The 19,386-nt window shown below is 57.1% G+C and overlaps 1 protein-coding gene across 1 annotated transcript; it reads left to right on the top strand.

Moving 5' to 3' along the window:
* Positions 1–11,452: 11,452 nt before the first annotated feature.
* OSR1 (odd-skipped related transcription factor 1) lies at positions 11,453–18,658 on the top strand. The gene is made up of 3 exons (XM_045580495.1): positions 11,453–11,782; positions 16,123–16,819; positions 17,565–18,658. The coding sequence occupies exons 2-3, from the start codon at positions 16,155–16,157 to the stop codon at positions 17,698–17,700; spliced, it is 801 nt and encodes a 266-aa protein (XP_045436451.1). The 5' UTR covers positions 11,453–11,782; positions 16,123–16,154; the 3' UTR covers positions 17,701–18,658.
* The last annotated feature ends 728 nt before the right edge of the window (positions 18,659–19,386 follow it).

Below are 19,386 nucleotides of genomic sequence, written 5' to 3'. Positions count from 1 at the left end.
AGAAGGCTCTGGCAAGGGTGACAGAAACCAAGGGAAACGACTTGGTCCCGAGACAAGTGAGGATGTGGCTAATGGGTGATGGCACTACAAACACTGCTTTGAAAGGGAGCCTGGGGGCAGGGGGGACGGAGGCAGGGGCCACTAGCCTTCCCGGAGACTCCAGCTCATCACCGAGGAAGAGAAGAGGGAACGAAGCTGCGGTTTGGCCACACGCCCACCCAAGGGCCCCTGTTCCAGCTCCACCGTGCTTCCCGGGCAGCTGGGGAGGCCGGGGATGGGTTTCTCCTGTCGGGCCAGTGTTTTCGCAGAGACGGCTCTCCTCTCGGGCTCTTCTGGAGAGTGACTTGGCTGGAGCCACACGCCTGCCAGCATGGCAGCTGTTACCACTTATACCAGGAACATCTGGCCTGAAGATTGCAGTAAAAGTGACACTTGTCTGCAGAGAAAAAATGTTGAAGTATACATTTTGGACATGAAGAAATAAGTAATGACATTTAATGTTTTCATAAAGCTGCTGCACGGAGCAGCCATCATCCAGGCCCCAGGCCCAGCCTCGGGGCGCTAGGAAACGGCGGGCATGCTCACAGGCTTTGTGGAAGGCCTCTCACCCGGAACATTATCGCCCGGCCCAGGCTTTGTCCTCTGAGGATGTAGAACAAAGGGAGGCCCTCCGGAGACCCCCTCTTTTTTAAGACCTAACTCCCAAACATGGAGAGAGGGGAGCACCATGTGGTGAGCGCCTGCCAGATGTCAGGAAAGCCAGCTCGGCGTTGCCATCGTGGTTCTGGGGGGAAAAGCATATTTCGAGGTTCAGGTTTCTCATCTGAGAAATGGAGGTGTCAACGATGATATGTTTTGGGCTCCTCCGCGAGTTCAGTGTTTGTGCTTTTTGGAATGGAGGCCACCCCGCCACTTCTGTGCCAATCACCCAGGTTTGGCATGATTCCTTCCAGACCCTGCTCTCAAAAGGCACCTTCCCTTGATGTGGTGATTCCTGCACCCTCTCCAACCTCCGAAGAAGGGGGAGAGTCAGACCAGGCCGGGAGGAAAGCCCTGAGCTTTTGCAGGAGGGGACAACACCTAGACGGAGACAACAGAGTCAGCACACAGCCCCAGGCCCCCATGCTGACCCTGACACAGCCATTGTGCCTCAACGGAGGCATCTCTAGCATTTGATTTCAAAGGAGGTGCTGAGGAACACACTGAAACTGGGCTCCTTTTTGTTAGCAGAGCGTTGGTGAGGATGATACGACAGTGACAATTTGGCTGAGAGCGGGATAAGTAAGAGTGCATATTTAGAACGTTGTGATTTGCAAGAGACAGGCCTTTTGCAGAATCTTAGCATGCCTTTTGGATTTAACAGTGTTGCCTCTGCTAAAATGACATATGAGCAATGCATTACTGATGTGCCAGAATCATCAATAATATGTTACTGTGTACGTTCATGCTTCCCCTGAGAAGTGCCTATGAACCTTTTCTGATTGGCTCTCCAACTAGAAAGTGGGAGGTAGAGGCAGTGACATGACAGTGATCCAGAGGATGACACGACAGTGACACTTTGGCTGAGAGGGGGATAAGTACCATTGTCCCCAAAGCACCATCATTCGCTGCATCCCTCACCCCCCATCTTCAGAACAGGCTCTGAAGCCACCTTCTCTGACAGAGAAGCTGTGCCCTGCTCACCTGCTCCGTGTGATGTTCTGCGCAGGCGACTACCCTCTGGTGCCAGGAGTGGTGCCAGGAGTGGCCATTGGAAAGCCAGCCTGCACTGCCTATTCCTGGGCCAAGCAGGGATTGTGGTCCAGCGGCCACCTGTGGTTTGGTGTTCCAGTTTTTCACAACTTTACTCCATGGGCCTTTGCCTTGATTGTGTACATCCAGCAGCTTGCTTCTTCGTTCTAGAAGCCGAGATGAAATGCTATGTGCAGAGCAAAGGGCCTGAGCAGGCCTAGGCCCTCGGGATCGGATTGTGTGTTGCAAGCATCTGTGTGCACACATCCGGGGGCAGGTCGTGCTAAAACAAGCTGGCTTGGCTTCTGAGTCTGAGGCAGGACCCAAGCTTCTGCATGGTGATACTGATGCCACCAGTAGACCACACACAGAGTACCGAGGATGTCTCTGCTATGAACTTGAGCCATGACTTAAATCCAAGTACACCTGGATTTAAGCCTGGCTCCAGATTTACGCAGCCATGTGTCTTTGGGACATGTTGTGTGGCATTTCTAAGCCAAATCTCCTTAGACAGAAAGTGGGAATCATCGTGGTGCCCGCCTGCTTGATTGGCCATGAGGATCCGGGTAGATCACACAGGTGTGCAGGGCCCACAGCACAGGAGCAGAGATGGTCCTGCAGAGCGCGGTGTGTAGCTACGCTGTCTGAGGCTCACCCACTGGCTTCTATTCGTGAGCCTCGGTCTGGGAGGCCTCTGGACCTCACTTCTCTGGTAATAAAAACAGGAGTAATGGGAATGATGCCCCCTCCTGGAGGCACCCACGGCACAGCCATGCTAGCTCAACGGACTTGGCTCCTGCATTACCACAGTCACTCCGATGGCGCTAGTGAATGACTTCCATGGGTCCTTCCCACCAAACCAGGGGCCCTGCAAGCACTTGATTTCAGGAAATCTTATGGACACGTTGATATGTTTTACCTCACTTATGCATATGACAGGTAACTAAAATTGGTAGTACTCACAAAACAGTTTACACGGCTTTAAAAATGAGTGGGCATGTAAATGAGTTTTTATGAAAACAAAAGTGGAAAGAACTGTCAAAATAAAAGCATTAAAAGCAACTACTAGAGACATATGTAATACTATATGTAATTCTTTAAACAATAAAGTTTTTTAAAAAATAAGAACTACTGGCTAGCCCTAATGTCCTGACCCCGAAGAACACAGGAATCACGGGCTATGGCAGTGTTGCCCGTCAGCTGGCTAGACGGCTCCTGTGAGAGTAATTAATCATCCGTCCCATGTGCAGGGGGGCGGGGAGCAGCCAAGTACCCTCCTTTAGCCACAGCGCCTTCCTTCTCCTGGCAGCTTCTGTTACCCTCATAGCACAAGCTACGGGTTAAAAAAAAAAATTAAAAAAAAAAAAAAAAAAAGTTCACTCAGTGACTTTAGAGGTCTCCTTTCCCTTCAGTTACCCTGAATGTGATCAGCTTCCAAAGGCCAAAGGCAATTCCCAGGTGCCTGAAGCCACCCGTCGCTGGGCCTCTGTCTGGCCTCACTTTAGGGGCAGTTTTGCTCCTTGGTTCCAGCTGGCCCTCTGTATTCCCAAGGGAGCCCTCCCACTGCAGAAATGACTTTTTTTCTCCGTGGGCTGAGGTGGGCATTTCTCCCAGATGCCACTGAGAACCACCGGGCTCAGTACTCTTAAGTAAACGGATGGGGCTTGTAAAGAAGAATCACCTGCCTGAGTGTATAAGTGTATAAAGTGCTGTAATGAAGAGCCATTCTTTTGATTTGGGTTAACTTTTCAATCCTTGGAATTCTCCTGAGCAAGACCTGGACACCTCGGGGCGGAGTGATGGTTCCCAATAGGGATGTGCTCCAAAGACTACCCTTCTGTGGAGCTCTTCAAACCTGCAGGCCCGCAGGGCCCACTGCAGGCCTCCAGAGCCAGAATCTCTGGGGACAGGGCCCGGGGATCTGCATTGTGACGCATGAGTAGAGTAACTTTGAAAAGAGTCTTCTTAAACCATCAACACGTTAACTGCCACTTCCCACCTGGCATGGCCAACTGGCCCACAGTAAGCTGAGCTGAGTGATGCCTGCTTGTCCTCAGGGGTGGGCCTTGAACCAGGGGGGCTAAGCGGAGCTGCCCTGTGCTGGCTCCTGTGGGGGCGTCCTAAGCTCCCAGTGCTTCCTGCCTGGGCAGGACCTGGGCCTCCTGGTGGCCGCGGGCAGCTCCCCGGCTACCGCCCCCGGAAACTAAGAAAGAGCAAGCCCCACAGCAGTGGATCCTTTCGTAGAAAATCTTCTGAAATATTTGAGCAGACTACCATTTTTTTTTCCAAGTCAAATCACAATTCCAGAAATTCTTTAACTGGAATATATCCCTGATACTTTTGTTTTACTTTATCTCTCCATCTCCTTACTGTGGACATGTGATATGCAAACTAACTCCCAAATATATGAAAGAATCATACCAACAGTCATTTGGAAGTGAAAACTCGCATGCTAATATAATTCCTTTATTTATTATTTATTTATTTATTTATTTATTATTTATTTATTATTTATTTGTTCAAAGTGTTTCAGCAAGTGCTTTTCAGAGAAAGAGTTCCGGTGTTGGGACTGAAGGCCTGATTGGCAAGTGGATGTGCCTGGGGTAACCTGGGGATAAAGGGAGCTAGCTGCCTTGGGAGCTGGTAGCCTATGGGCCACACCAATGCCCAGTGGAAACCAGTGGAGGGCGCCTGGCCTTGCACTTGGCTGAGACAGGGAGTGTGGTTTCCTGCTCCGTGCGAACATCCCACTGCGCTGTGATGTGGCTCAGATCACAAGCACCACTCCAGCTCTCCCTGAGTCTAGCTTCCTAGAAATCAGAGGATGGAGGGGTGTTCTAGCACGGGGGTGGGTCTCTCCCAGCTTGCTGGTCACTCTGGGTTTTCCCAAGGGTCAAAGCCAACCTCTCCACCACCCTGTCTCTCCCCACAGCCAGAGCTTGGGCTTCCGTCACACCTGGTGGACGAACGCCATATAGTAGAGTGGCATCCAGACGCCTTCCATGTTCTCAGGGGTAATCGCTGCCCTCCCAGTTGGGCCACCACTTCAGGGACCTAGCACGTCTTCAGGGTGACAGTCTGAACTCAGGAAGCCCCTGCTGTAAACACTAATGTGGCAGCAACTCCTGACCCCTTCCATCCAGGCAGCGTCATTATTCCCATGGCAGTGTGAGGCACCCTGGAGTTCCCGTCACTTGGGGAGGAGGGGAGGGGGTCGGTGGCCTTCATAGTCCTCAGGAGTGTCTAGGTCAGGTGGCTTCCATTTCCACACCCTTCACTGCAAGCTCAGGACTAGGGACTAGGAGAGCCTCCCTCTTCCTGGGGCAGAGAGAGGGCTGGGTGGCAGGGGAGCCCAGCTTCCTGCGATTGCCTGGAGCAGAGGCAGGGAGTCTGTCCTGCGCTCGGTCTCTCGCCTGTTTTTTCTGTGTGTATCTCAAGCTTTTGCTCCAAGGAGTGGCATGAGAGCTAGCCATGGGTCTTGGAAATCCCAAGGACAAGTGACACTTTGCCCAGAATTTGGTCCATGCAGTGTGGCTGGGAGAAATCTCAGCGTCCGTCTTCTTCCCAACTAGAAATTGTGCAGCTGAAGCTCTGTACTTCCCAGAGGCACAGCTGTGAGGGAGGTGGGTAGATAAAGGCACAGCTGTGAGGGAGGTGGGTAGATAGAGGCACAGCTGTGAGGGAGGTGGGTAGATAGAGGCATAGCTGTGAGGGAGGTGGGTAGGGGCACAGCTGTGAGGGAGGTGGGTAGGGGCACAGCTGTGAGGGAGGTGGGTAGGGGCACAGCTGTGAGGGAGGTGGGTAGGGGCAGCTGTGAGGGAGGTGGGTAGGGGCAGCTGTGAGGGAGGTGGGTAGGGGCACAGCTGTGAGGGAGGTGGGTAGGGGCACAGCTGTGAGGGAGGTGGGTAGGGGCAGCTGTGAGGGAGGTGGGTAGGGGCACAGCTGTGAGGGAGGTGGGTAGGGGCACAGCTGAAGTCCCTGAGGGTCCCCTACACCCTGCTCCCTTCTGTGAGCAGGAGACAGGCCACAGAGCACTAGTATTTCTCCTTCTGGTTGCTGTCTGGAAGGCTGGAGCTTTGATAAAAAGGACAAGACAACATCAGAGATTCAGCTTTGCCTGACCCCGAAAAACAAATATTAGAATGATGCCAGGAGCTGGGAATGGGGGTACAGGGGGATGTTGGTTAAGACCACAAACTAAAACTAGTAGATAAATAGGTAAATTCTGGAAATTTAATCTCAGCAGAGTGATTGTAGTCAGCAATACTGTCAGAAACGTCAAAGTTTTTAAGATACTACAACCTAAATGTTCTCACCACACACAAAAAGGAAAAGAGCCAAAACCGGCTTGGCTCAGTGGTAGAGCGCTGGTCTGTGGACTGAAAGGTCCTGGGTTTGGTTCAGGTCAAGGGCATATACATTGGTTGCGGGCACATCCCCTGTAAAGGGTGTGCAAGAGGCAGCTGGTCAATGTTTCTCTGTCATCGATGTTTCTAGCTCTCTGTCTCTCTCCCTTCTTCTCTGTAAAAAATCAATAAAATACATATTTTTTAAAAAGATAACGAGGATTCAAAAGTTCTAAAAAAAAAAAACGAAAAGAAAGAATTATATGACGTGATAGGAGTGTTAGCTAGTGCTCTGGTGGTAATCTTATTGCAATACATAAATGTATCAAGCCAAGACATTGTACACCTTACACAATGTCACATGTCAATTACATCTCAAATAAAAAATCATAAATTTTGTAAATGCAGTTCTGATGCCAAGGAGAAGAGAGGGCCCAGCTGAAATATTTGGTGGGGGAATTTGAGGAAGAAAAAAATGCCAAGGACCTGGAATCTAAAGGTCTGGGAGCAAGGGGAGGGGAGGAAGCAGCAGGCTTTCCAGGGAAATCCGGAAGGAGACTCCACCCATCCCTATGGCTCTTCAGAAAGCCCAGTGGGAGCCCTCGGAGGGGCTCAGCATGACAGCCCATAGCAGGGAGGGAGCGAGTAGGCAGGAGCCTGGCCATCCTCACCTCTGGGACTCCCTGACAGGTGGTTCTAACCCAGCTCAGAGAGGGCACACACGTTTCACGTTAGATCCTGGCTCACCCTTATGCCAACAACCAGAACTAATGGTGGTGGGTCGCTGCTAAGGATATCTGATTAAAAGGAGAGAAAGAAGAGGGGGAAAACTCATCCATCTGGGTTGGAGCAGGGAAAACGGAACAGAACAAGGGTCCCTCTTTGGAACAATGTGCATATTTTTACACGAGTAAAGGCGAACTGTGTGACTTAGAAAAGAAAGTGGGGGCTTTTTTGTTTTGTTTTGTTTTGTTTTGTTTTGTTTTGTTTTGTTTTGTTTTGTTTAAGGTAAGATTATATAGGGATGACACGATTTGAGACCATTGGAGGAAGGAGCCCTGGAGATGCCAGTTGCTGGCCAGCAGGTGGCGCGTTTTCTTTAGGATTGCGTCCCGGAATCTCTGGACCAAACCTCTCAGCCAGACCTGCTCAGCCCTCTCGCCCGCCCGGAAATCGCGATGCAGATAATAACCCTCCAGCGTCTGGAAATGTTTAATTACCGCGAGCGCTCAGTTTTCTCGCCACCGCTGAGGGAGCCCTTCCAGAACCCAGCACCGCGCGGTGGTGAGGTTTCCATCCGCTGGGTTTCACCCTCACTACCCACGACCCAGTTCAAAGGGCATTTCTTCATCATCCTCCGTTCGGTTGGACACTGCGCCGTGTCTTAACACGTTTATTTCCACCTTTGGGTGGAGGAAAAGTTCAGTAATCTTAGAACTCAGATCTGCTGCGTGTCAGAAATAATTCTGACAGCTCACATCGGTGCAAAGATTTAAAACTCGCCACGCCTTTTGCACACATTGTGCATTTGCTGCTCAAAACGCCGGGGGCTTTTCTCGTTTTGTTTTCTCGGCGATAGCATGCCCAGAATCTATTCGCATATTGGTGCTCCGTACCTATTCCTATAAACCCAGGGTAGATGCATTCCTGTGCACGGTTACGTTTAATGAGGTGCAGACAATTCGGAGATACTCGCGTGCTCCCGAAGAACTCAGGAACCGGGAACTGCCCGCAGAGGCAGCTCACTTTCCCTTTCAGTTTTGATGCTGTAACGTGTGTCTCGCTGCCACCAGAAACGCCAGCTCTTGCGTCCACCCGGGGTTGCTCCTCCCGAACCCGCGGAGTTGCTGGCGAGTTATCAGGATGTGTTATCTGCCCCGTGTGTCTGGATGTCATGTTCCCTTTCTCCCCGTGCTACACACGTCCCCCCCTCCAAAGCTGGATTCTGACCTGATTGATCGTAATGGTTCCAGAGGAACTATTGAGCCATTACAATCCATCATGTAAACGATTACAGAGGGATGCCTAAATCTCCCGGTTATTTGAGACCTCGGGCCGCGCTTGAAGCGGGGGCTCGTGAGCAGACCCCCAAGGTCCGCGGTGCAGTCACGGGAAAGCTTGCACTGGAAGAAAAAGAAAAAAAAAACACCTCACAAGTGCGAAGTGCATTCCGTTTTGAAAAAATGAGATCACTGTTGTGTGGCTAGAAAGTGGGGAAAGGTGGGGTTCCTTCTTGAATCCACAAGACCCCGAAACAGCATAAGCCATGTTCTGGTTAATTTTCTGGGAGCTGCTCAGTGTTCACTCCAAACGCAGGCTGGGCACTTCGCCTGCCCAGCACACCGGAGTGAGGAGAGGGGCTGGGGAGACCAGCGGAGCTGTCAGCACCCCAAATGTGCCCAAGGAAAGGCAGAGGCCTGGGCTCCTTCTGGAATGGGCACAGTGTGGTCAACAGCCCCGGGCTCTCATGGGCTAGGCGATCTCTCCCTGCGGGACCCCACCGGCAGTTTTTTGTGTTTTTTTTTTTCTTTTTTTTGGGGGGGGGGCGTTACCCGGTCAAGGAGGCCCCATTGCTATCAAGGGAACCTTGCCCTAAGGCTGCTAGGTCCAGGCCAAAGGACCCCTCGGGCACAGATGGCTCCGCCCTGCAGGCTGGGGGCGGGAACGCAGGGAAGAGCCTGTGCGAGTTTGCACCAGTCTGGTTGCTGGCTGCTGCCTGCAGCCGCGCGATGCCCAGAAATGGGACTTTCCTGCTGCTTTCCCTGGGCTCCCTGGCCTTAGAGAGGCTGGGTCCCGGCGGGATGGCACTGCCTTCCACACAAAGTTTACCGTGATGTCCTGGCGAGTCCTGGACGCATAGGATTTCGCTAACCATTACCCTCCTGGCCCTGACCTGTTCTGGGTCCCGCCCTCCTTCATCCATCCAAGCGCAGCCCGGGCGCTGGCTGCCCCCTAGACCTGCTGCCCAGGGCCTGATTAATTTCTCTTAAATAGGCGGGGCGGGCTTCCGCTCTTGGATCTCAGCTCCTGGGCTTCCAGCCATCCCAGGAACCAGAACCTGGTTGGTCTCCAGCGGACACTGAGGCCAGGGTTTGGGGGTCACCCCCTTGGGAGCTTGGATGGGGATGGAGAACACTTCAGCAATGAGCAGATCTCGAATTTCGTTATCCCGGAGTTCTGGGGCTGTGCACTGTGGGACCCGGGAGGGGAGTGTGGAAGCCAGGTGTCTGAAACAGGCGCTTCTCTTCCTGTCCTGCAGACCAGCCCCAGGCAAGGCAACCAGGACTCCGGGGAAGAAAGGCCCTGAGGGACCGGCCCCCGCCTTCCCTCCCCTTCCTGCCCCACGTGGGCTGAGTGCCAGGATTTGACCTAAATCGGGATCCGTTTTCCAGATCACCTGGCAAGAGCCTTATTCAATAACCAGGTCGCACGGACCTTTCCTCCAATCCCTAAGACTCTCTCTGCGAGAGCTCCTTCGGGACCCCTACTCTGAGCTTTGAGATATTTGGCCAAGAGCCCTGATGCAGAAGGACAGGCGAGTGGCGAGAGGAAGGAAGCTCGGTGGTCCCGGATGGCGTTTAGAGCAGGTGATGGGATTCTACACCCCAGTAGGCTCATCCCAGCTGAGCATCCGCTTCGGAGGGGACACTATCTGGACAGCCAGGCGCCCTATTGTGGGGTCCCCCCTCTATGAGTCCTTTACCACCGCTAAGGGGGGTTCCCGGAGCTTGTCTCCTAGGAGAACCCAGGACCGGTACAAGCCAGTTCCCTCCCTCCAGGTGGGAGCCCGGACAATCCAGGAACGCCCTTCTGAGCCCAGATCCTCCCCTGCTCTGGGAACTTGCTGCCTTCCAGTCTCCGAGAGGAGAATGATTTCAGCCCCACCCCCTCCCCCCGCTCGCTCCTCCCCTTCTGCTCTCAAGGGGCCTCGCCCTGGCCAGAAAGTTGCCCTCACTGGCAGCTCCAGCTGCAAACCTATATGCAAACCTATATGCAAACCCTGGCTCCAGCATGAACTGTGGTAGGGCGGGAGTGCCATCCCTTGGTGCAAAGACGTCCTCCTGCTGCTCCAGCCACCTTAGCTCCGGGTTGGAGGGCAGGCTCTGTTTTAAAAGCTTGCTGCTGAGACCAGGGTCTCCTCCCACTATGTCCTAGATCAGGGAGTGGTACCCTAAGAAACGCCTGTGGGGACTAGCAGACCAAAGCTCCGCGTAGTGGTAGTGGCAGCTCCTCTCCAGAGGAGACCACTAGCCAAGGACTCACTAATGCCAGGATTCAGCCCGGGGCTAGGAAGAGGCACTCAGCAGCCCACCCTGCGGTGTGGCAAACTCCAGGAGCGTAGTGCGGTGTGTGAACCTGGACCCCGCCCCCCCCCCAACCTCCCTGCCCCCCACCCCCCACCCCCAACCAGCACCTTCTCCCAAACCCAAGGGGGAGGTGGCAGGGAGGAGTCAGGGCTGGGGTCAGCCGAAGGTCAGCTCCTCGCAGTGAGCAGTCAGAGGGTAAACGGCACTCCCCCTGAGGCATCAGCCCTGCGAACAGGATTCCTGGCGGCGAGGACCCTGACCCTCCTCCTAGACTCCCCGAATCCACCTGACCCGGCTCCTGGGACTCGGGGGCCTGCAGCCTACTTGTCTCACGTGCCTGACGCCGCTTTCCAGACCCCCAGCCGTCCTTCCAAAACAAATGAATGCGTGATCAGAGGTGCGGCTGTCCATTGGGGCGGAATCCCAGCCGGTCCGGGTCCCAGGAAAATAACTTTTTTTTTATACCCTCTTTCCCCGGCTGGCTCTCCACCTCCGCCTCTGATCCTCCTACCCAACGTCCTAGCCAGGGTCTGGGGCACCGTCCTGGGACTCAGCACGCCGGGATGTCCGGGGTTGCGCCACCCTCGGGACCCTCCCATCTGGGAAGGGATGCTGGGGGGAGAAGAGGAGACGCTGCCGGGGCCCCCAGGGTGCTGAGCCCCAGCTTCAGCGCGGGGATCCCCGGTGACCCCGTCTCCACTCGGCACAGGCTGTGTCCCAGGCGGGCAGGAGTGGGCTCTCCAAAGGCCAGGAGACCCAGGCTCTCCTCTGCTGGCGGCTGTTTCTCCTCGCGCGATGGGGGTGCCCTCGAGGGTCCACCAACACGGGGGAGAGGGGGTGTCGCACAGGACTGAGGAGCTGGGAACGCAGGTCCCGGGAGGCCGGGGCTCAGCGAGCGCAGCTGCCAAAGCCGGCTGCCCGGGTCAGCAAAACTTTGTTCCCCAGTGCGCAGGCGCGGGCTGGGAGGGGGCAGGGGCGGGAGGGAGGGGTGGAATCCCGAGGCCGGGAGGAGGGAGGAGAGAAGAGAGAGGAGGGAGGAGGGAGGAGGGAGGGTGGTGGGTTAAAATAAGTAGGCGGCTCGGTGCACAGGGATGAGTGAGTCTGAGCTCGGTTTCTCCCCAGAGCGTTCCCAGCCTTGACCGGTTCAGACCCGACCGACCCGGGAGCCGGGAGCCGGGAGCCGGGAGCCGGCAGCCCCGAGCCGGACTCGCCATCCCCGGCGGCGGCTGAGCGCTCCCCGCGCGCCGGGCGCTCCGAGTCCCCGCACCGGAGAGGGGCCAGGGCTCTGGAGCTCGGGGTGCCTGTGGGATCCAGTGCTTCTGGCTTCCCGGGTCCCCCGCAGCGGGAGCCCCGACACGCGCTCGCTGAGCCCGGGACGGGACCGCCGCGGACCCAGAGGTAACGGCAGCCCCGGGCGCCCCGGCGCGGCGAGGGGGGTGCGGGCGGGACTCCCGCCCCTGTCACTGCGCGCCGGGGGGCTCCTCGCGCTCGGTACCCCAGAAGGACGCTCCTCCGGGCGGGCGGAGGCTGCAGGGCTTTGCGGAAGGGAGAGCCGATGCAGCCTAGGGTGGCTAGGGGTGCTGGCTCGGGGCTCCCGACCTCTGATCTCCTGGGGATGAGGGAGGAGAGGGCGCGCTTCCACGACTGTCCCCAGAGGGGCCAGACTCCGTGAGATCCGGGGCGAGGTGTCCACGGATTTGGGAAGTCAGCCCGGGGGGAGGGGAGTGGTCCCTCTAAGAAAATGCAGCCACTTCAGCGGACACATACTTTCCGGAGACGGGCTCCTAGCCCGGCCCGAGCTTAGCCGACGGAGGAGAAGAGCGAGCGGATGGACGGCCAGGGCCGCGGCCGTCGCCCGGGACAGGTGCATCCCCCTGCGGGGTCGCGCTCCTGGCGAACCTGTCTTTTGTGCAGTTGCGCTCAGGTTGGAGGGGGGGCTGGACCAGGGAGCGCAGGGCCCTGTGGCTGGCCCATCTCGCACTGGCTTGGGATTTTCTAAGGGGACGATTGTCCTGGGATCAAGGCCTGGAGTGCAACTCACCGCTGTCCAACTGGAGACCGCCCCGGCGCCGCTTCCCCAGAAACACCACGGAGCGGCGGGTGTCTCCAGCTTGGGGGTTGGGAAGGAAGAATTCGTTTGCTCCCTCCACTGTCCCCAAACCCAGCCTTCGGGAGAGGAGAGGGAAGGAGGTGAGAGCTGGCCTGCTGAGCTCACGTCTCCCCAGAGACGTCTCTGATGAGAAGGAAGACGCACACCCAGCACCCTTTCAGCCGCTCCCCGGTAGCTAGCGCGGCGCGGGGTAGGCTGGAGGGTGGCAGGCAGCGACGAGTTTCTTTGTTGCCACCCCTGGGTAAATTTCACCGGGCTCAGGGCTGTGTGCCGGCTCTGGGGAACAGAAACCACGTGCAAGGCTAGTTGGTTTCCCAAGTTCGCAGCTTCCAGAAGCAGAGAAGGGTTGGCAGGGATAGGGGATGAGGATGGAGGGAGACCCCTGGGTAGATATGTCCTCTTCTCCCCCCCCCTCTCCTCTAAGGAACTGTGGTTTCATTAAGATTGGGGAGCAGATCGCTAAGGGCGCAGAGGGCGTCTCAATGCGGCGGATGGAAGCCTGGCAGAAGGATTCGTTTGCTCTCAATCCGTGGGAAAAATTCAACCAAAGGAGCCGGGCCACTCGCGTTGGGGATTCCGCGTGCAGGATGGTTTTCTGGGGCTCCCGCTGGGCTCCTCCAGGCGCAGGCTCCCGAAGCTCGCTCCGCCGTCCTCATTAATGCAAGCAGTTAACTCGCACACGCTCAATTAGCCCCGAATAAACCGCTTTAATAGACTCTGCACACTTCATTAATGCCCGGCTGGGGCTCCCTGCAGCCCGGGATCGGCGCTCCAGCGCGCGGGGACTCCGGCTTCCAAGCGCGACACGCATTTGCCGCGCGCGGAGTGGGGGACCTGTGCCCGCACCTCCTCCGAGGTCCGGAGGCGATGCCGCTGGGCCTGGGGAGTGGGGTTCCCTCTCGCCTTGAATGATCTGCAGAGTTCAGCCCCGGGTTCCGGGGTCGGGGCCCGCAGAGCGCACCCTCGGGGGCTGGAGAGCCGGGTGAGCTGTGCTTTGCTCTCCGCTGACCGCCGGAAGCCGGGTCGCGCATTCGGCCCATTCTCGGTACGGGTGCAAAGAGCCACGTTTCCAACGAATTTCGTCCCCGGGAAAGTCAAAGTCGTTGGCGGGAGTGTGGGGAGCGCTGTCCTGGGAATGGGGCAGAAAATAAGAAACGGGCTGCGCTCCCGCGGAGGAAAAACAAACAAAAAAACCCCGAGTGTTGGGGAAACCAGATGAGGCGGTGGCCCCAGAGCTCTGGTGGCCGCAAGCACCCCTCCGCCCGCCGTGCCCGCGTCTGCGCTCCTGGTGGGCGCGGAAGGGCCAGGGGGCCACGCCAGGTGCCTGGGTTCTCCCCCTCGGGCACGGGACGGGCTCGGACCCGCGTGCGGCCTGAGCCCCGCCGCTCACTTGGCCGCGGGTCGGCCGAGCACGGAGACCTGGGAGCGGAGGGCCCTCGGCAGGTCCCTGGGAGCCAGATAGCATCTGATTCCAGCTCCTGGGGGCAGGAGGAGGGGGTGGCAGCAAATCAAAGAGCGCTCACCTCGCCCGAGTCCCAGCCAACCTGTGAAGTTGGGGAGTTTTCTCCTTCTTCTCCTCCCTCTTTCCTTCCCCTGCTTTCTCTCTGGCCTGATTTCTATTTGATTCCTATTTTGCTTCGCACATCCCAAGTTCTAGGATGGTCTCAGCTTGCCCCCACGAGCCCTGGCTGGGGCAGCAGAGAAGAGGGGAGCAGAGGCCAGGACCCTGCGCGCCCGCCGCCAGCACTCGGTCCTGGAGGTTCCGCTGCTGCAGATTTGCGCCCCTCCTAGCCCAGAGGCTGTTAATTGCTGTGGTCAGCTAGGTTTTCATTCAACCGCCAGAGGAAGGGAGCACGCAGGGAGTTTTGTAACCCCCTACTCCCACCCCCAGCAGAGCTTCTGTCTTTCTGGCCCAACACGTAGCTGGTGACCCTTCAGCCAGCCCCAGGGGACAAGTTTCTGGGTCCAGATCTTCCTCACTCTTCCCGCCAACGCCGGCGAGTGCGGTGCTTTCTTCTCAGGGAAGACTTTGCTGCGAGGAAAGGCAGCTGAGTGTAGGCCTGGGCTGAGGTTGAAGCCAGGCTCCCACACTCCTAGGAGGGTGTCAGCGAGTGCGGTGGAGGGGGAAGCAGAGCATCGTCCTGCACACCCAGGGAAGGAGAGATCTGAGGCGGAGGAGAGGGGGAAGAAGGGGTAAAGGCAGTGGGCCATAGAGGATGGGGGTGGGGGTGGGGGCAAAGGAGAAAGGTGACCCAAGCTCCCTGCCCCACAAGGACTTCCTGAGTAGCCCTCTGCTCAGAGCTGAGAGGGAGAGGACAGGGCGGCCAGCACTTACAGGGAGTTCAGCGTCAGAGAGGGTGCACTTTTCACTTTCGTTCCTCCTGTTTCTGCCTCTACCAGACCAATCTGAGTGTCCGGGAAAGAAGAGACTCAGGCCCCTCTGCAGACCACAGCCCTGTCCATGGAGACTGGAGGCCCGGACCCTAGAGGCCCGTTGGCTGCCCTCTGGCCTGTCAGCTGGCCGGTGGCTAGACAAGGCAGCTGAGGCAGGCCTCCATGCTCTTTCCTGCCCTCAGGCATACCCACCTGTCTAGGGCTCACCACACACATAATCATCCCTCAGAAGACCCCAAAGCCCCCTTTTTATGGGGTAGGGAGGGCACCTAAGTCCCCTTGTGTGCAACTGCAGGTGACTGAGTTCATGAAGATGGGTGTCGTGTTCCCCCTGAAACGAAGGTGACCCCCAAGGACATCAGTCCACAAACAGCTTCAGAGAGGGTGTTGTCAGCAAGGGTTCACTAACAGTGAGCTCCCAAAACAAATCTGTGGTCAAAGTTGAGAGTTTTGAGGAGAAAGAGGATTATGGCTTCTGGAGGCCAGACTGAAGGTCAGCAGGTAGACCGCCAGGCACAGCAGCTGGAAATGCTTGATTGTGGGATTGTGTGAGCCCGTATTAGTATGTGTGCCCCCGCCTGGAAGGCTCTTCCTGAGTGCTGAAAGATCCCTCTCATATTTGTGTGTTGCTCCCTGAAAAAAAAACGGGTTTTTTTGTTTTTTGTTTTTTTTGTAGAACACTGCTCTTCCCACTTAATCTTTGCACCTTGTTGTCAACTCTGCTTCAGAATGTGTGACTCTGTCCTCCTGTGTTTCTGTGTTTATTTGCACGTTGTTATGTAAATGTGTTTCCAGGGGTTCCTGTTATCTTTGCAGCAGAGTATACTTCTGTGTTGACTCGGGCTTTTGTGGATGGAAGTTCCTGCATGCCAGTTTCCCCGGGATTCTGATGTATGCCCTATTTCTTATTTTAAGTAGGTTGTGTTTTGTTGAATTTACTTTCCTGCTGGTTCCTCTATCAAATTGTGCATCTCTGCCAGAGGCCATTTGGAGGGAGCCTTCCAATCACAGCAGGGGTTCCTTCCTTCTTCTCCTCTTCCTCTTCCTCCTCATTCTTATTCTTATTCTTATTCTTATTCTTATTCTTATTCTAGATCAGTGGGTTCCATGGGTGGTGTCTTAGACTTGGGCTTCTGCCTGCCCTGGGGGACAGGAAGGAAACAGTTGGGCTGGGATTCAGAAGGACGATTCACCCTGAACTTGTCCTCTCCCAACTCCCTTCTTCTCATTGCAGACCCAGATTGAGAAGCCGCAGAAACGACCATCATGGGCAGCAAAACCTTGCCCGCACCAGTGCCCATCCACCCCTCCCTGCAGCTCACCAACTACTCCTTCCTCCAGGCAGTGAACGGCCTGCCCACCGTGCCCTCGGACCACCTGCCCAACCTGTACGGCTTCAGCGCGCTGCATGCCGTGCACCTGCACCAGTGGACGCTGGGCTACCCAGCCATGCACCTGCCGCGCTCCTCTTTCTCCAAGGTGCCAGGAGCCGTGTCCAACCTGGTAGACGCACGCTTCCAGCTGCCTGCCTTCCCCTGGTTCCCCCACGTCATCCAGCCCAAGCCAGAGATCACCGCTGCAGGCGGCCCCGTGGCGCTCAAGACCAAGCCTCGCTTTGATTTTGCCAACCTGGCCTTGGCTGCCACTCAGGAAGATCCGTCCAAGCTCGGCCGTGGGGAGGGTCCCGGCTCCCCCGCTGGCGGGCTGGGCGCCCTCCTGGATGTGACCAAGCTGTCCCCAGAGAAGAAGCCCACGAGAGGACGCCTGCCCTCCAAGACCAAGAAGGAGTTTGTCTGCAAGTTCTGTGGCCGCCACTTCACCAAGTCCTACAACCTGCTAATCCATGAGCGGACGCACACGGATGAGCGGCCCTACACCTGTGACATCTGCCACAAAGCCTTCCGGAGGCAGGACCACCTAAGAGACCACAGGTGCGGCACCCTGGGTGGCCCTAGAATAGAGCTGCCTGTCTGCCTAGGTCCTCACCGTTTTCCTCCCTAGTGAGGAGGTCCTTGAGATACCCCCATCCCTCAGGGGCTCCCTAGCTTTTGGGAATTCCCTAAAATAGCTCAGGAAGCCAGGGATCAGTTTGGGGAGCAAGGGTGGGGAGAACAGGGGATAAAGGGGACAGGAGGTTAAGTCAGATCTCCCTGAGTTCTGGACAAGCACGCATACCTTCCTCACCCCTCCCTCCATCCTCAGTGCTGTCCAATAAAAGTTCCTGCTAAATGCAGAGTGACCCTCCATGCACATGACAACTCAGCGCTTGGGACAGGCAAGGCATGTGATTGACAAACTACCTTTTACGTTTTGCTTAATTTCTATTTTAATAACCACGTGTGGCTGGTGGGTCTCCTCTGAGACAGTGCAGCTCCGGCTAATTGTCCTACCCCTGGTCCCCTCACTCCCCTTCAGCGCTGACCCAGGCCTTATAAGGAGGGCATGCTGGCTATTGGCCTTATGGATCAGAGATTGCTAAAGCTTCTCTCCTACCTCCCTCCCTGCTCCACCTGCAAACAGCATTTTGCCAGCTCCACACTAGGCACCCCCCAAATCCTCCCCCTTTCTTTTGAGGGCAAGCACCTCACCGTTGTGGGAGGGGATCTTGGGCAGCTGCTTCTAACATAGCATCACTTTGCAGGGATCCCTCAATTCCCCCTCTGTTTGTGTCCTCAGATACATCCACTCCAAAGAGAAGCCTTTCAAGTGTCAAGAGTGCGGCAAAGGCTTCTGCCAGTCCAGGACTCTCGCTGTCCACAAGACGCTGCACTCACAGGCGAAGGAGCTCAAAACCTCCAAGATCAAATGCTAAGCGAGCCTCCTGCTGGCCCGGACCCTGGGCCCCGCCGCCTCCTCCTCCAGAGGGACCAGAAGCCTGAAGGCGACTAGCGGACCGCCCACGGGAGGGGCTCCGGACCTTCCAGGGCCCCAACCACGTCCCTGGGGCGCCGCCGCCTGCAGAACTCCAGAGCCAGGGCGGCTCCCCCAGGACGCGGCTGAACTCTTGGCCAAAAAGGCGGCACTCACGTGGCGGAAAGGAAACTACATTTTTAAAATATATATATAAGAAGAACGAAAGCTCCGCGGAGCCGCAGCAGCGCCTCCCCCAGAAGTATTACTTTTTCTATGGTTATTTTATACGTTTTCTTCATTATTTTTTTTTCTTTGACCATATAAGCTTGTAACTCTGACTGCGGAGAAAGAGGGGGAGAGGAACAGAAGTTCTGAGCGCTCGGAGCTTCCAGAACTCTCTCCCGCCCCATCCCCACCCGGGAGCCCGCAAAAGTGTAACCCGTGTATCTGCTTCAGCCGCAGGCAGCCCGGCCCGGCTCGGCCCGGCCCGGCCCGTCGCGGGCTCCCAGCGCCCGCTCATAGTTCCCGGCTCCCAGCGCCCGCTCCCAGTTCCCCGTTCCCAGGTTCCCCGTTCCCCGCTCCCGGCTCCCCGCTCCCAGTTCCCCGGCTCCCCGTTCCCCGCTCCCCATCCCTGCTCCCGGCTCCCCGATCCCCGATCCCCGATCCCCGCTCCGGCCGCGCTGCGGGCCACGGGCTCCGGGACCGGCCTGCGGGCTGGGGCCGCGGGCGCTGGGCTGGAGGGGCCCGGCCTGGGGCTGCCCCGCTCCGCCGCCGCCTCCGCCTCCGCCTCCGGGATCGAGCCGCGGGCTAGGACATGGGCGTTGTATTGCGATTGGCACTTTACGCTGACCATCGGTAACGGACATTTATCACTGGAGTTTTTAAAAATATGAAATAAACGGTTATTTTACAGGCAACGCAGGATGGGTCATTTCCCTCCAAACGCAGGCGTCGGGGCGGCGCCTTTCTCTGCGATGAGCAGGTTTCTCTGCCCTCGGCAGCCTGTCCCGGCCCGAACCTGGGCGTTATGGGGCGATAGGGCTGGGATGGGGGGGGGGGGGGGGCGGGGTTCCTTCTGCCCCGTGTCTGCCTACCTTGGGCCCCTGCTCGTATTTATTTTCTTACTTTTCCCGGCTTTAGCGCCTCAGGCTCCCCACCCCCTGCCTCCAAAGGGCTTTGCGTTTACCGAGAAGCCAAGGCGCCGGCCAGTAGATCTGCCTTGAGAAGTCCCAACACCTCGGGGTGCCCCGGTCGCTTCTTGGGGTTCGCTAAGGGAACCACAGGTCACCTCCTCCCCAGCCAAGCGCCCCCGCCCCTGGCCCGCGGCTGTCGCTTTTCGGTGGGAAGGACGCGTCCAACATACAGCTTCCGCTCCCCCAAACCCAGCTGCACACACAGGATCGCGCTGCCTCCCCGAAGACCCCAGCCTACTCTCTGCCCCCGGAGGGTTTCCCAGCCAGAATTCCGCGGAGATTCCCTCCAGTTTTCCAGCCGCGTCCGGAATGGCGGGGGCGGCGCCCGGGGACGCCCGGGAGGTTGGGGCGAAATCCGAGTCCTCGCTCCACCAGCTGAACCTTCCCCAGGGCGTCCAGTTTTCCCACCATTAGAGGCCGGGCCGCCGGGGGCTCCCCCGCTGGGGCGAGGC

Source organism: Pipistrellus kuhlii, unplaced genomic scaffold (assembly GCF_014108245.1).
Source record: "Pipistrellus kuhlii isolate mPipKuh1 unplaced genomic scaffold, mPipKuh1.p scaffold_m20_p_13, whole genome shotgun sequence".
NCBI lineage: Eukaryota > Metazoa > Chordata > Mammalia > Chiroptera > Vespertilionidae > Pipistrellus > Pipistrellus kuhlii.
This window is presented reverse-complemented; position numbering and strand designations above follow the sequence as displayed.

Bases quoted from the DNA above. Each gene is read 5' to 3' on its own strand.
- OSR1 (XM_045580495.1), top strand. From the start codon at position 16,155: ATGGGCAGCAAAACCTTGCCCGCACCAGTGCCCATCCACCCCTCCCTG. The intron at 16,820-17,564 runs GTGCGGCACCCT...TTGTGTCCTCAG, and splicing joins GACCACCTAAGAGACCACAG to ATACATCCACTCCAAAGAGA.